At 50.0% G+C, this 13,132-nt stretch overlaps 1 protein-coding gene across 2 annotated transcripts in view; it reads left to right on the forward strand.

Moving 5' to 3' along the window:
* Positions 1-2,101: 2,101 nt before the first annotated feature.
* Positions 2,102-13,132, forward strand: part of tmem198b (transmembrane protein 198b) — a 12,789-nt gene continuing 1,758 nt past the window's right edge. Inside the window, exons 1-3 of one of the 2 annotated variants that reach the window (XM_027004719.2) lie at positions 2,102-2,428; positions 11,187-11,459; positions 12,223-12,804. In XM_027004719.2, the coding sequence (XP_026860520.1) occupies positions 11,291-11,459; positions 12,223-12,804 (751 nt within the window). In that variant the 5' untranslated portion in view covers positions 2,102-2,428; positions 11,187-11,290. Of the gene's footprint in view, positions 2,429-10,953; positions 11,043-11,186; positions 11,460-12,222; positions 12,805-13,132 lie in introns of those variants that run through there. The other variant, XM_027004720.2, reaches the window with a different exon arrangement.

Genomic DNA, 13,132 nt, shown 5'->3' on the forward strand with positions numbered 1-13,132 from the left:
TAAAATAATTAATCCTGGCAGACTCATGTTGAACTGGACCCTTGGTGAAAGTGTCCCCCTTGTGTCACAAAAATCCAGTTCAAATGTTATATCTTGGATGCAAGCATAATTCCCTGACCTTTGATCCAAAATACAATGAAAATGTTTTCCTGGGAAACTTTAACTTCTGGGTTTGATGGAAATCTGCACTTGCGTAACGCGAGCCGAACGAACAAAACTGAATCCTCATGTATTGTGCGCGTGGCTCAACGTAAAGCAAGCACAGGTGTGAGCACTGCCATTTCCAGGTGTCCGCGAGCCATAAAGTGCATCTTTCTTTCAGAGCGTGCATTTTTGTCGTCATTACTCTCCATCCGTGAGCTACACTGTAAAAGAAACTAAATAAATAAGAATTTACATTGGCCGTCAAAAACTCCCACAACAGATTATCACCGACTTGACGTTATTCTTTCTTGTGAATCCTTCAATAAATCCTGTACGTTAGTAAAAGTAGGAGAAGTCAGCAGAAGTGTGTCAAGTGAACTTTACCTGTTGCACGAGTTCGCAGTTGCCTGCACCTCCAGACCGCCTCCTCCATCCGTACCGGCGAGCCGAGTGACCTCAGCCCAGCCGGCACGGCTTTTATAGAGGAGAAACGCTTGCCCCCTCTCACTTCGCGGAGTTTATCAAGACCCCCCTGCCTTGCTCGTGTTCAGGTGGAATATTCAACCTGGCGCGGGCGGGGCCCGTGTCCACGCGGGGCGGAGGCGAGGGTGTGTCCAGCTGTTAAGACTCGTGCCAGGCCGTTCGATGCAAAACGTTTCCTTACCGTGTTAGATAACGCTCGCGATGAGGCTGTACAGGTCAGGGATAAAGGCGGTGGTGATGATGATGATAATGGTGGTGTTCACTTTTGGTCGGGGAAGAATAGTGATCTCAATATTTCACGTTTACTTCATTTGCATGGGATTTACATAAAGCTTGCACACGTCCCACTCTACCGACGCACGCTGCAGGGTCACAGAACTGACGTACAACGGTGCCAAAGCGCCACCGTACGACAGCCGGATGCATCTCCAACGTGATCAGAATATATGCGTGCGTGTGTATTTAATAGAGAGAGAGAGAGAGAGAGAGAGAGAGAGAGAGAGAGAGAGAGAGAGATTGATTGATTGATTGATTGATTGATAAACTTTAATCATGTGAGTACCCTGTTTATTTTCAGGTTTATTACCGTGCAGCTGTTAGAACAAAGATTAATTTTTCACGTCTCTCCATTTAAAGATTAGTCAAATATCTGTCGGTCTGTCCGTCTATCAGTCAACCAGCCATCCATCCATTATCCAGCCTGTACCCGTTTCAACCGCAAGGTGGCAGTAGCCGTTTATCCACCATCTGATCCTCTGTGGGGTTTTCCTTGCTCTCACAGACCGAGCTTCAGCGCGCGGGTGTTTGTGCAGAGGCTGAACAATGAGAGCAAACCGTGATCACGAGGCCCAGCGACGTAACGGCCTTCACATCTAAATGCACACATGTAGAGAAAAGCCGATTATCGCAGCGAATAAAAAATAAAACCTTTCCTTATAATAAAGGTGTTTGTAGACCTACATGTGCTGTATTGTCGTGCGTTTAAAGTAGGAATCAATGCGGACGTGTACAATACACGCGAACAGTAAGCTCGCGAGGCGGTTTAGATGGAAATGCCATTACAGTAAAGATATGTTAATGTAATGTACACTTCATACTGCTTTTTAAACAGTTGTAATGGTTTAAACTAGACTTTTAATGGTTTTGAAAGTGATAACCTTTAATTTCATTAGTACGCCTTTTGTTAAAATAACTTTAAAAAAAGACTTAAAATCTGGAGAAGATTTTCTTGGAAAGGAAAGTGCGTGTGATTGTGATGTTTGCGAGCATGTAGAGGCTCTTTGTGAGAACAGACAGGACCTGTGAAAAGGGCGAAGGTCGTTACACGCGCTCGAGCTGAACGCCAGGACATCAGCTGTGGCTCGAGGTGACGAGCAGTCGGTACGTCTTCTGAGCGTGACAGCTCACACACCAACTTCTTCTACGCACCCCGCCTGTTCGAGACAAATGGTACGTCCCAAGCCCGGTGAGGTCACGAGCACGGTACAGTTGCGCGTGGAGGAGATTCATCATGCACGACAGGCCGCCTGCTTCAGTCGCGAGTAGTCGCGCTGGTACGCCTGTGTCCCCGACAGCGCTGCAGGATAACGGACAGAGACCGGAGACACTGACCGACGGCGGCACCGTGCAGCAGTGAGGAGTGCGGATGCAGCATTACTCTACCGGACAAGTGTTTAGTAGAGGCGAAGATTCCGAGCTCGAGTAGGACGGTACGGCTCGAGTGCTGTTTGTGAGGGATGCGGCCGTTGGATGCGCCAAGCCGGAACGCGCAGGATGTCTTATCCGCCTGTTCACGACCGGAGTGAGTACGCGCACGACCCTCTCGACTCTATTCAGATATGAAAATGTCTGCGGGAATGTATAGCCGCACTGACGCTGCTGCCAGAGTCTGATGGTGCCGGGCTGTGCCGGGCTGTGCCGGGCTGTGCCGGGCTGTGCCGGGCTGTGCCGGGCTGTGCCGGGCTGTGCCGGGCTGTGCCGGGCTGTGCCGGGCTGTGCCGGGCTGTGCCGGGCTCTTGGGTCAGAACCCAGCATCGCTGAGCATGTGCAAATCAGATCAACCCATGAACACGTCATGGCCTAGAATGTTAGTCTACTGTAGCCGCGCGCGTTTATCATATAGCGTCAGTATAATGGACGTTGCGAAGTGTACAGAGCGGGTGTATTTCGCTAAAGTGTCACGAGCGTTAAAGCTTTATGAACTTCTGCTGTCGTCACTGCAACCGCAATACATTTGTCCAATCTCGCGCAGTACCGTAATTGGTTGCGGTAAAGGACTTCCGCGGGCACTGACGTTAAACTAAAGATGATAAAGATGGTACGCTAGACGGGACACGCAATCTTCATGACCTGCTCACTTGCGTTTAAACTGATTCTATGACTCGCGCCGTGTCTTCAGTGCAGGGATCTCACGTTTGTATCCATTTCCCCAAAAGCACTCTGTACCACGTCTCGCTGTGGGCACCGATGGGTTTACGGGGGCTTTGCGGTTATCATCGTCATATGACATTTTAAAAAAAACTCTTCCTGCTTTGCAATGGTACACTGTGGTTTTCTCACGTAAATGTGCTAATGTATTCTAACAACTTCAAGATTTATTGCTGAATATCAGGCACGTGAAAGGCTGTGCAAAAACGTTCTCACCATGAATGTGTCCCATAAATATATCACATGAATATACCATGGCCTACTTATCTTAGAAGTTCGTCTACTTTCTACCTTTGTGCCTTGAGCTTTTATCCCATAATGTCACATTAATTAAATATTAAGAATTCCTGGTAAACGCAAGTTAGCCACATCGTGTTTCAGGATTCTTCCTGTAGACTTTGTTCGATACATCTTCCCATGTGCTGACATCAGCAGTTATACACCTCTTTCCCTTGATTCTGTCTGAGTGAGCATTCTTGTCATGTGAGAGCCTGTGGACGCACTGGGCAAAACAAACAAAAACAAACAGCAAGACATTCTCTCGCTGTCAGCGAACCAGGATAGCACCTCAGATCTCTATCCGCCGATCCACCAACAGCCGATTCAAAACAATAATGTGCTATTGCCACCCTAGCAGTGGTACTCTGTTTCCAAATTAGAAGAGTTATGTTCAGGTATGTTGCGTGACTGTGTTTATATGTGTACGTATGTGACAGTATGTATGTCTGTGTTTTTCTGTGTGTTGCTTAAGCAACGTGACCGTCACACACACACTGCGGTTGGGTTTGTGCTCAGTCTTAAGACTGTACTAGTGACAGACGGTTGCTGTTGGCGTGTGTCAGCCACAGTTGGTCATGGCAGCAGTGGAACAGACACCACACTGGTCCCGACCCCCGGCACACGCTAACGACCATGCCACACAATGGCTCATGGGTACAGTTTGAGTCAGTTAGTCCTGACTGGTGACCCACACACATTCTGACACACACCACCCAGTCATTGCTCACTGCTGGTACTGGAGTTACTAGAAAGTTCAGTTGACTGGTCTTGAAGAACTTCCTGTGCCATGTAAAGGCCATGTGATTAGACTACAATGTCTTGTACTGACTACTACATGCGTATTTGGGTCCTTGAAAAACTATATAAATACAATGCATTATTTATTCTTATCATTATAAGCAGACCAACCTTTTCATACATGGTGAAGCAATGGCTGGGTGGAAGATGCATGCATGTATGTGGAGGTGGAGGTGGGAGGAGAAGATCAGGTCCACAAACTAGCGCAGAACCCCTAAACCAGCACTGTCCCTGTAGTTCATGTAAGGTCGCAGTCACCTGCATGTCAGTCACTACAGTAACATTAAGACCTACTGTACACACTGTGACACTCAAATAAGACCAAAAGTCCAAAACTACAGAAGGATATACATTTAAATTTTTATTTTTTTTTTTCATATTGGATAGAGTGCATTACGCCTCCCTTAGTAGCCCTGGGCCGCACTGAGCATGCTCGCAGTGACCGTGACCCACAGCGCCACCTACAGTCCCTTTGTTGCTGTTCACTCGGTCAGCACTGTGATTCTGGACAGTGAGGACTCGGCGTACACTGTCTGAACACTGTGTGAAACTGTCGTGTTCATACTTAAACTAAAGAATGACCCGAACAAATATGGAGGATCTGACAATGATTTATGGAGAGACACACACTTGCACACATACATACACACTTGAACACATAAACATGCACGTATACATACATACATACATACATACATACATACATACATACACTGACATATACACACAGGCACACATATACTCTGGTTGGATTATCATCACAGAAGCCCTTTAAATTGGGCATCGTGTAATCAACCAAGAAATGTGGAGTTAAACTCAGTGATCTGTGTAATCCCGCGCACACCAGAGGCTGACCGCGCACACCAGAGACTGATTTGTGTAGTTGTGTGTGGTCATGAGCACGCTGTGAAAAAGAACATCAAATCTTCATTGCCAGCAGCCCCATTCAGCAGGCTTGTACTGACATGATTGCGGATCTTAAGGAATGTGTGTGTGTGTGTGTGTGTGTGTGTGTGTACACGCATGTCCGTGTGTGGAGGTGTTGGGGGGGGGGGGGATTTATTGGACAGAATACAAGAGGCGTACAGGAGAGCAATGATCTCTGTTAGGTAATAATGACCCTGGAGTGAAACACTCACCACAGCAGAGAAACAGAGAACACCAGAGATGGAAAACCCCATGAGAGAGAGAGGAAATATGCCCACCTTTCTATTCTTTTTACTCTCATCTAAGGGAAGAAATATCTTTATAACAATAGGAAAACTAAAAGAATTCTAATATTTTCTCTCTCTCTCTGGTCTTGTTGATTTTCTTCTTTATTCATTTATTTTCTACATTGAAAGTTCTCTCTCTCTCTTATTTCATTCATTCATTCATTTTCCCAGTGTGGCTTCCTTTTTTATCCCACACACTTATTCCACCTCCACATAGCCCAGGATTCTTCCACTTGACACACACACACCACACACACACACACACACACACCACACACACACACACACACACACACACACACACACACACACACACACACACACTCTGACTGCGTTTGAGTGGGTGTGAAGTGCTGTCCCAGCCACAGCAGGACAGAGGAAGGGACTGGCCCAGCAGGCCCGGCTGTTTCATAAGGGCCCCGCCAAAAAGACGGGTCCAGTTTATCTAAAAAAGGAAACCCTGCATGTGCTTTATTATGGGATGGATAAATGGAAGAATGAATGGGTGGGTGGAGGGATAAATCCATGGATGGATGAAGGGGATGTACAGGTGGATGCATGGAGTGAAATGTGGAGAAGGATGTGATTGGTGTAGATGAAAGATGTAGGTGGAGGCTGTGATTGACATAGGTGGAGGTGTAGGTGGAGGCTGTGATTGGTGTAGGTGGAGGCCATATGAGGGCAGAGACAGCAGGATGGTGTAGGAAGAGCAGAGTTGGCTGAACAGTGAGAACACAGAGACCCGTTTCCACCCGGTTACGTCTGGATAACAGAAGTGTAAACAAAGCGCATTTAAAATGGACTTCAATCTGAATTCTGAAGGACCATCAGAGTGTGATGTCATTTCATCCATTTTCGTATGAGCTTCCAGGAAGTGTGTGCGTGGGTTAGGGTTAAGGGTTAGGGTTCACTTCAACCTGTGTGAAGGCAGGACATGGGATCATGATGTACAGTCATCACTTAGAGGAGGACCATATCTTTTTGAATAAGAAGAAAAGTTTTCATTTACTTTTATCTAAATAAGATTTAATTCAAGTGTTGGTTATGTTGTACAAAAATTAAAGCTCTTAAATAAACATGAACCTATATTATCTTTACTGGCTTGGAATTTCTAGTTGACAGACTTCAGCCTCTCTTAGCTCTCTGTGATAAAATAGTAGTTTGATTATGTACTGGTGTGGTATGGGGGTAGTTTGACTGTGTGCTAGGGTGATATGGGGGTAATTTAAACCTGTACTGGGGTGCTTGAACACTCCATGTTCTTTCTGTTGGTCAAATTAGTCAGAAACTAACAAATTTCCAGATATGACGCATGCTTCGTTATCAACGGTTCGACCAACATGAAGCGTAGACACACAGTCTGTACTGTAGGTGGCTTATCTCATAGTTAGTCCATGTTGGGTCTGGATGAATAATGGTGTCGTGAGTACGGCAAGCCCACAGACGGAGTCTTGATGCCAGGTGGGAGGTGACAGCTTGCAGGGGGTGGAGGAGGTGACCATGTATCTCTGAGCCTCAGTGTGTCTGTCATGTAGTCATTTACCACTCCTCCATCTGCACTTACTGCATGACACACACGCACACCGTAGCTACACACACACACACACACACACACCGCAGATACACACGCGCGCACACACCGCAGATACAAACGCGCACACACCGCAGATACACACGCACGCATGCGCGCACACGCACACACCGCAGATACACACATGCACACACCGCAGATGCACACGCACGCATGCACACGCACACACCGCAGATACACGCACACACCGCAGACGCACACGCCGCAGACGCACACACCGCAGATACACGCACACACCGCAGATACACGCGCACGCATGCGCACACACACACGCACACACTGCAGATACACGCACACACCGCAGATACACGCACACACCGCAGATACACGCACACACCGCAGATACACGCGCACGCATGCGCACACACACACGCACACACTGCAGATGCACGCGCACACCGCAGATGCGCGCGCGCACACCGCAGATATGCATGCAAACCGTAGATACGCGCGCACACCACAGATACGTGCACACCGCAGATACACACGCGCGCACACCGCAGATACACACGCGCGCACACCGCAGATACACACGCGCGCACACCGCAGATACACACGGGCGCACACCGCAGATACACGCGCGCAGACGCGCACACCGCAGATACACGCACGCAGACGCGCACACCGCAGATACACGCAGACCGCAGATACACGCAGACCGCAGACCGCAGATACACGCAGACCGCAGACCGCAGATACACGCAGACCGCAGACACGCACGCACGCAGACCGCAGACACGCACGCACGCAGCAGATACGCACGCACGCACGCAGCAGATACGTACGCACGCACGCACGCAGCAGATACGTACGCACGCACGCACGCAGCAGATACGTACGTGCACGCACACAGCAGATACGTACACGCAGACACGCACGCATGCAGACACACAGCAGATACGTACACACACGCACGCACGCAGACACGCAAACCGCAGATACGCACGCAGACACGCAAACCGCAGATACGCACGCAGACACGCACGCACGCACGCAGACACGCACGCACGCACGCAAACCGCAGATACGCACGCACGCAAACCGCAGATACGCACGCACGCACGCAAACCGCAGATACGCACGCACGCACGCAGCAGATACGTACGCACGCACGCACGCAGCAGATACGCACGCACGCAGCAGATACATACACGCGCACGCACGCAGCAGATACATACACACGCACACACCGCAAACACGCGCACACACGCAGACGCACACCGCTGATACACGCGCACACGCAGACACGCACACCGCTGATACACGCGCAGACACGCACGCCGCTGATACACGCGCAGACACGCACGCCGCTGATACACGCGCAGACACACGCACGCCGCAGACACACGCACGCCGCAGACACACGCACGCCGCAGACACACGCACGCCGCAGACACACACGTAGACACGCAGACCGCAGACACACACGTAGACACGCAGACCGCAGACACACACGTAGACACGCAGACCGCAGACACACACGTAGACACGCAAACCGCAGACACACACGCAGACACGCAAACCGCAGACACGCAAACCGCAGACACGCACACACACACCCGCAGACACGCAAACCGCAGACACACACGCAAACCGCAGACACACACGCAGACACGCAAACCGCAGACACGCAAACCGCAGACACGCAAACCGCAGACACGCAAACCGCAGACGCGCAAACCGCAGACGCGCAAACCGCAGATACACGCACGCAGACGCGCAAACCGCAGATACACGCACGCAGACGCGCAAACCGCAGATACACAGCAGATACATACACACACACACAGCAGATACATACACCTCAGACACATGCATTTACAGCATTTAGCAGACACTCTTATCCAGAGCGACTTACAAAAGTGCTTTGTCATTTACTCATAGAATACATCCTAGTACAGTACAGTAGGTTAGAATCAGACATACCAATGAACTAGAATACTGTAGAATACAGGGATGAATGCTGATACCTACAAGTACTAAATACATAAGGTCTCTCTTAAACAAGGATAAGTGCTATAAACAATAAGTGCTGGAGTTTGTTAAACAACATAAGCAATACCCTACAATAAGTACTAAATTAGTCAGTCAATATGGTAGCAGTGTCAGTTGTCCTTTAAATATTCTGCAAATAGATGCATACACACACACACACCGCAGATACACATCGCAGATACATACACCATTCTCCAACCCTTACCCCAGTATCCCTCTGTGTTACTCTAGTACAGAATCAAACTAGACTCCTGGCCAGATAACTGGACACTTACTTGTTCGACACTGAGCATTCCTGCATGCGTGCGTGCATTCAGATGCAGATTTTCCTTTTCTTTCTATTCTTTTCCTTCTCAGCCTCCCTGAGGGTGAACACGGGCCCTGGTTAAGACTCCTAGGTAAGGCTCATCCTGTGCTGTAGTAGCTCAGTGGTGCAGGTACCGGACTACTAACTACTAAGGTTGCTGGTTCAAGTCCCAGTGCTGCCTAGTTGCCACTGTTGGGCCCCTGAGCAAGACCCTTAACCCTCAGTTACTCAAGATGTACTCAGTCAGAAGTTGTCATAAAAAAGGCAGATGAATGTGTTAAATGTAAATTCTGAAGAGGTAAAAACCAGAGATATGGAAGAATCAGAAAGCAGGAAAGCCTGAAGAGGGTCAGGGGAGGGTGAGACCAGGTGGCACATTAGGTTACCGTGGTTACCAGTGCTGTCCGGTCTGAGAGGTCAGATTAACATGGCTGGGAGTTGGAGTTTGTTCTTTGCTTATATTATTTATTCTCCCATCTCAGTGTCTCTTAGTGCCCCATCTGCTTTTAATTAAATACTTTACTCCCATTTACATGAATGAACCGCACACACACACACATACACACACATACATACATGCATACATACACACACACACACACACAGTCACGTGTAACTTGGAAAATGCCAGACGCAGTGACCACGTGTGGCCTGAGCAAAATGAACAGGCTATTCCCTGTCAGGATGGAGGAGTGTGACTCAGTGTGTGTAGATGCGCGTGTAGGTGTAGGTGTGTGTGTATGTGCGTGTATGCGGGAGACTCGTGTCTCAGCCAGGAAGTTAGTTTGTTACGCTGCTGCAAGCCTCATAAAGAGGCACACAAACCACTGGGAGCTGGCAGGGTTCCTGATTGGCTGCCTGGCTGTTGCTATGGGGGGCTGAGCCACCCTCCTATTGGCCTATTTAGTTCTGGCCCGTAGGAGCCAAGGAGAGCGTCGTGTGGTTGTTATGGTCACAGACAGGAAGTAGGAGGTTGTTTTTCTTGAGGGACTGAATACAGTCTCGGTTTGGACAGCAACAGTACATCTGTCCACTCCTCTGAGAAAGAGGGAGAGAGGAGGAGAGAGAGAAAAGGAGAGGAGGGGAAGGAAACAAACTCAGTTTCTCCCGAGGCATGACGAAAACTTAACTGATACCCACAAACACACATGCAAACATAGAGATCAGTGGTCTTGGCGTAATGTAAATTTTGTCTGATTTATGAATCCACAGACGTTGATGATTTTTTGTGGGTCACTGAACAGATGTCCATTTACAGTGTTTGTTAGATGGCTTGAGAGAGTTTTCTCCTCAGCCTGGTGCATCTCTCTCTCTCTCTCTCTGCCCTGCGTGTGTGCTAAACCCTGATTCATGTAGAGATTGCTGCAAAGACCGTTGTTCCCTGAGCGTGTTGTACTTGGCTAAACTTTGGCATTTTTTCGCATGAGCCAGAATGACAGAATAAAGCAGATCTCAGATCAGTGGCGTGGTTTCTCTCGCCCAGCTGCATGAGGGCGTATTCAGCAATCACACTGTGTCTAAACAGACAGTAAAGGGAGAGAGCTCGGGGATGGGGGGGGGGGTGGCCTCTCAGTGTGTGGGTGTGGCTTTTAGCGTCACATGACTCCAGGAGTCTTATGTGACCCAGAAAGCTACAGAATGAGATTTTAATAAGTAAAGGGTGCGTGTGCGTGTGTGTGTGCGTGTGTGTGTGCGTGTGTGTGTGCGTGTGTGTGTGTGTGTGTGTGTGTGTTTGTGTGTGTGTGTGTGTGTGTGTGTGTGTGTGTGTGTAAGAAGGACACTCATGGACTCTGGCATCTTACTCGTGGGTTTGCAGATTTGCCATCTTTAAACCTTTCATTCTGTTGCATTTGTCTTTAGCCCTTTACTGTCCATCAGGATGTCCCTGCTTCAAAGGTATTTTTTAATGTACTTCTGTTCACAGATATTTCTGCTGTTGCATTTTCAGGTAGATCCATGTGGACAGGAGGTGTTCCCTGATCTCCAGGTCCCTCCGTGTCCCTCACCAGCTCTCTCCTGGCCTCCTCGTACTGGTGTTAGTCTGCGTCCATCATGACGTCCACGCTGCAGACATTAGCCATTAAGCTGGCTCTTCCCCCACGAGAGGTGGGGCCAGAGCCATTGGCTCCCTGTGCTGAGGGGGCAGGGCATGGGTATGAGGCGGTGCCGTCAGTGGTGTGCTCCATGTGCTGTCTGTTTGGGATCATCTATTGCTTCTTTGGTGAGTGTGCCCTGTCTGACCTTAGATGCTTAACTGACCATTAGGTCGCAGTATTTAGGATGCTGGAAACGTCACGCAAAAATGTCGGCCCGAGGAACCTGCTGCTCAGTGGAGAGACCTCTTGTGACGGCCTCACTACTGTCTAGCCTCCACCCTCAGGCTGACGTAGCACACCAGGTGGCTGATGGGCTCATTCTGTCCCTCACTGTGCACACATCCACGACGCTTTCGCTCGGCTCCAGAAATCACTGCCTTCACACTAAACTTGCCGCCCTCTTACTTAAGATCCAATGCCAGGTGTTTTTTCCGCTGCTCTCTGTTCCAGGAGGCGGGCGTGGGGGCGGGGTGGGCGTGGGGGCAGGGCGGGCGTGGGGGCGGGGCTCTCTGCCCACAGACACTCCACCATCATCACTAGCTTCTCTCCTTTCATGCTTTCTTCTCTCCTTCTATTTCACTCACATTTTTACTCATTTATCCCATTTCCTGCATCTCAATGTCTTACTCACTCTCTCTCTCTCTCTCTCTCTCTCTCTCTCTCTCTCTCACTCTAGGGGTTAGGGCATAGGGGAGATGGATGGTTAGGGGTCAGGGTTTAGGGTAGATGGTGGGGTTTTTTGGAGGGGGCTGGAGCAGCTGAGTACAAGTTTTGATTTAATGACCTAACAGATTTGTCTGTTTGTCTTTCTCTGTCTTGTTTTGAGTATAACAAGCTATTAAAAGAGTTAACGAGCTGTGCGTGCGTGCGTGTGCATGTACTTCGCAGGCTACCGCTGCTTCAAGGCCGTCCTCTTCCTGACGGGTCTGATGTTCGGCTCGGTCATCATCTTCCTGCTGTGCTACAAGGAGCGCGTGCTGGACACGCAGCTGAGCGTGGAGGCCAGTGTGGGCATCGGCCTGGGCATCGGCACGCTGTGCGGCCTGGTCACCATGCTGGTGCGCAGCGTGGGCCTCTTCATGGTGGGTCTGCTGCTAGGCCTCCTGGTGGGCGTGGGCACGCTGGCGGGCATGGAGGAGCTGTCGTCGGCGCCGCCGCGCTCCGTGTGGGTGCCACTGGGCGTCTTGCTGGGTCTGGGCATGGTTTTCGCCGTGCTGACGCTACAGTGGCAGCGCTGCTTCACCACGCTCTCCACGGCCGTGTTCGGCGCCGCCGTCATTACCGTGGCCGCCGACTACTTTGTGGAGATGTTCGCGCTCGTGCGCTACGTCTACGAGCGGGTCAAGGCTGCGCCGGGCCAGCCACAGTGTTGGGTCACGTGGGCGGTGCTGGGAGCTTGGCCCGCCCTCGCCCTGCTGGGCGTGCTAGTGCAGTGGAGGGTGACCGCCGAGGGCTACTCCCACACAAAAGGTGAGAGGGCGTGGATATGTGGGCGGGGTTAGGGGTTAGGATTAGGGTTCGTGTTAGGAGTAGGGGTAGGGTTAGGGTAAGGGTTAGGGTTGGGGGTTAGGGGTAGGGTTAAGGTTTAGGGTTAGATGCTAGTTTGGAGGAGGTTAGAGTGTGCGATAGAGGAGGGGTGTTTGAGGGGAGAGTGGATTTATGAAGGTGAGTAAGTCAGTATGAATGAGTTGGAGTGCGCGCGCGTGTGCGTGCGTGCGTATGTGAGCTCGGCTGTAACACGGCATGTCACAGAACAGATCAGACGCTCTCTGTCTGATTATTAAAACAGATCAGACCC

This window comes from Electrophorus electricus, chromosome 1, assembly GCF_013358815.1.
Source record: "Electrophorus electricus isolate fEleEle1 chromosome 1, fEleEle1.pri, whole genome shotgun sequence".
NCBI classification, from domain to species: Eukaryota; Metazoa; Chordata; class Actinopteri; order Gymnotiformes; family Gymnotidae; genus Electrophorus; species Electrophorus electricus.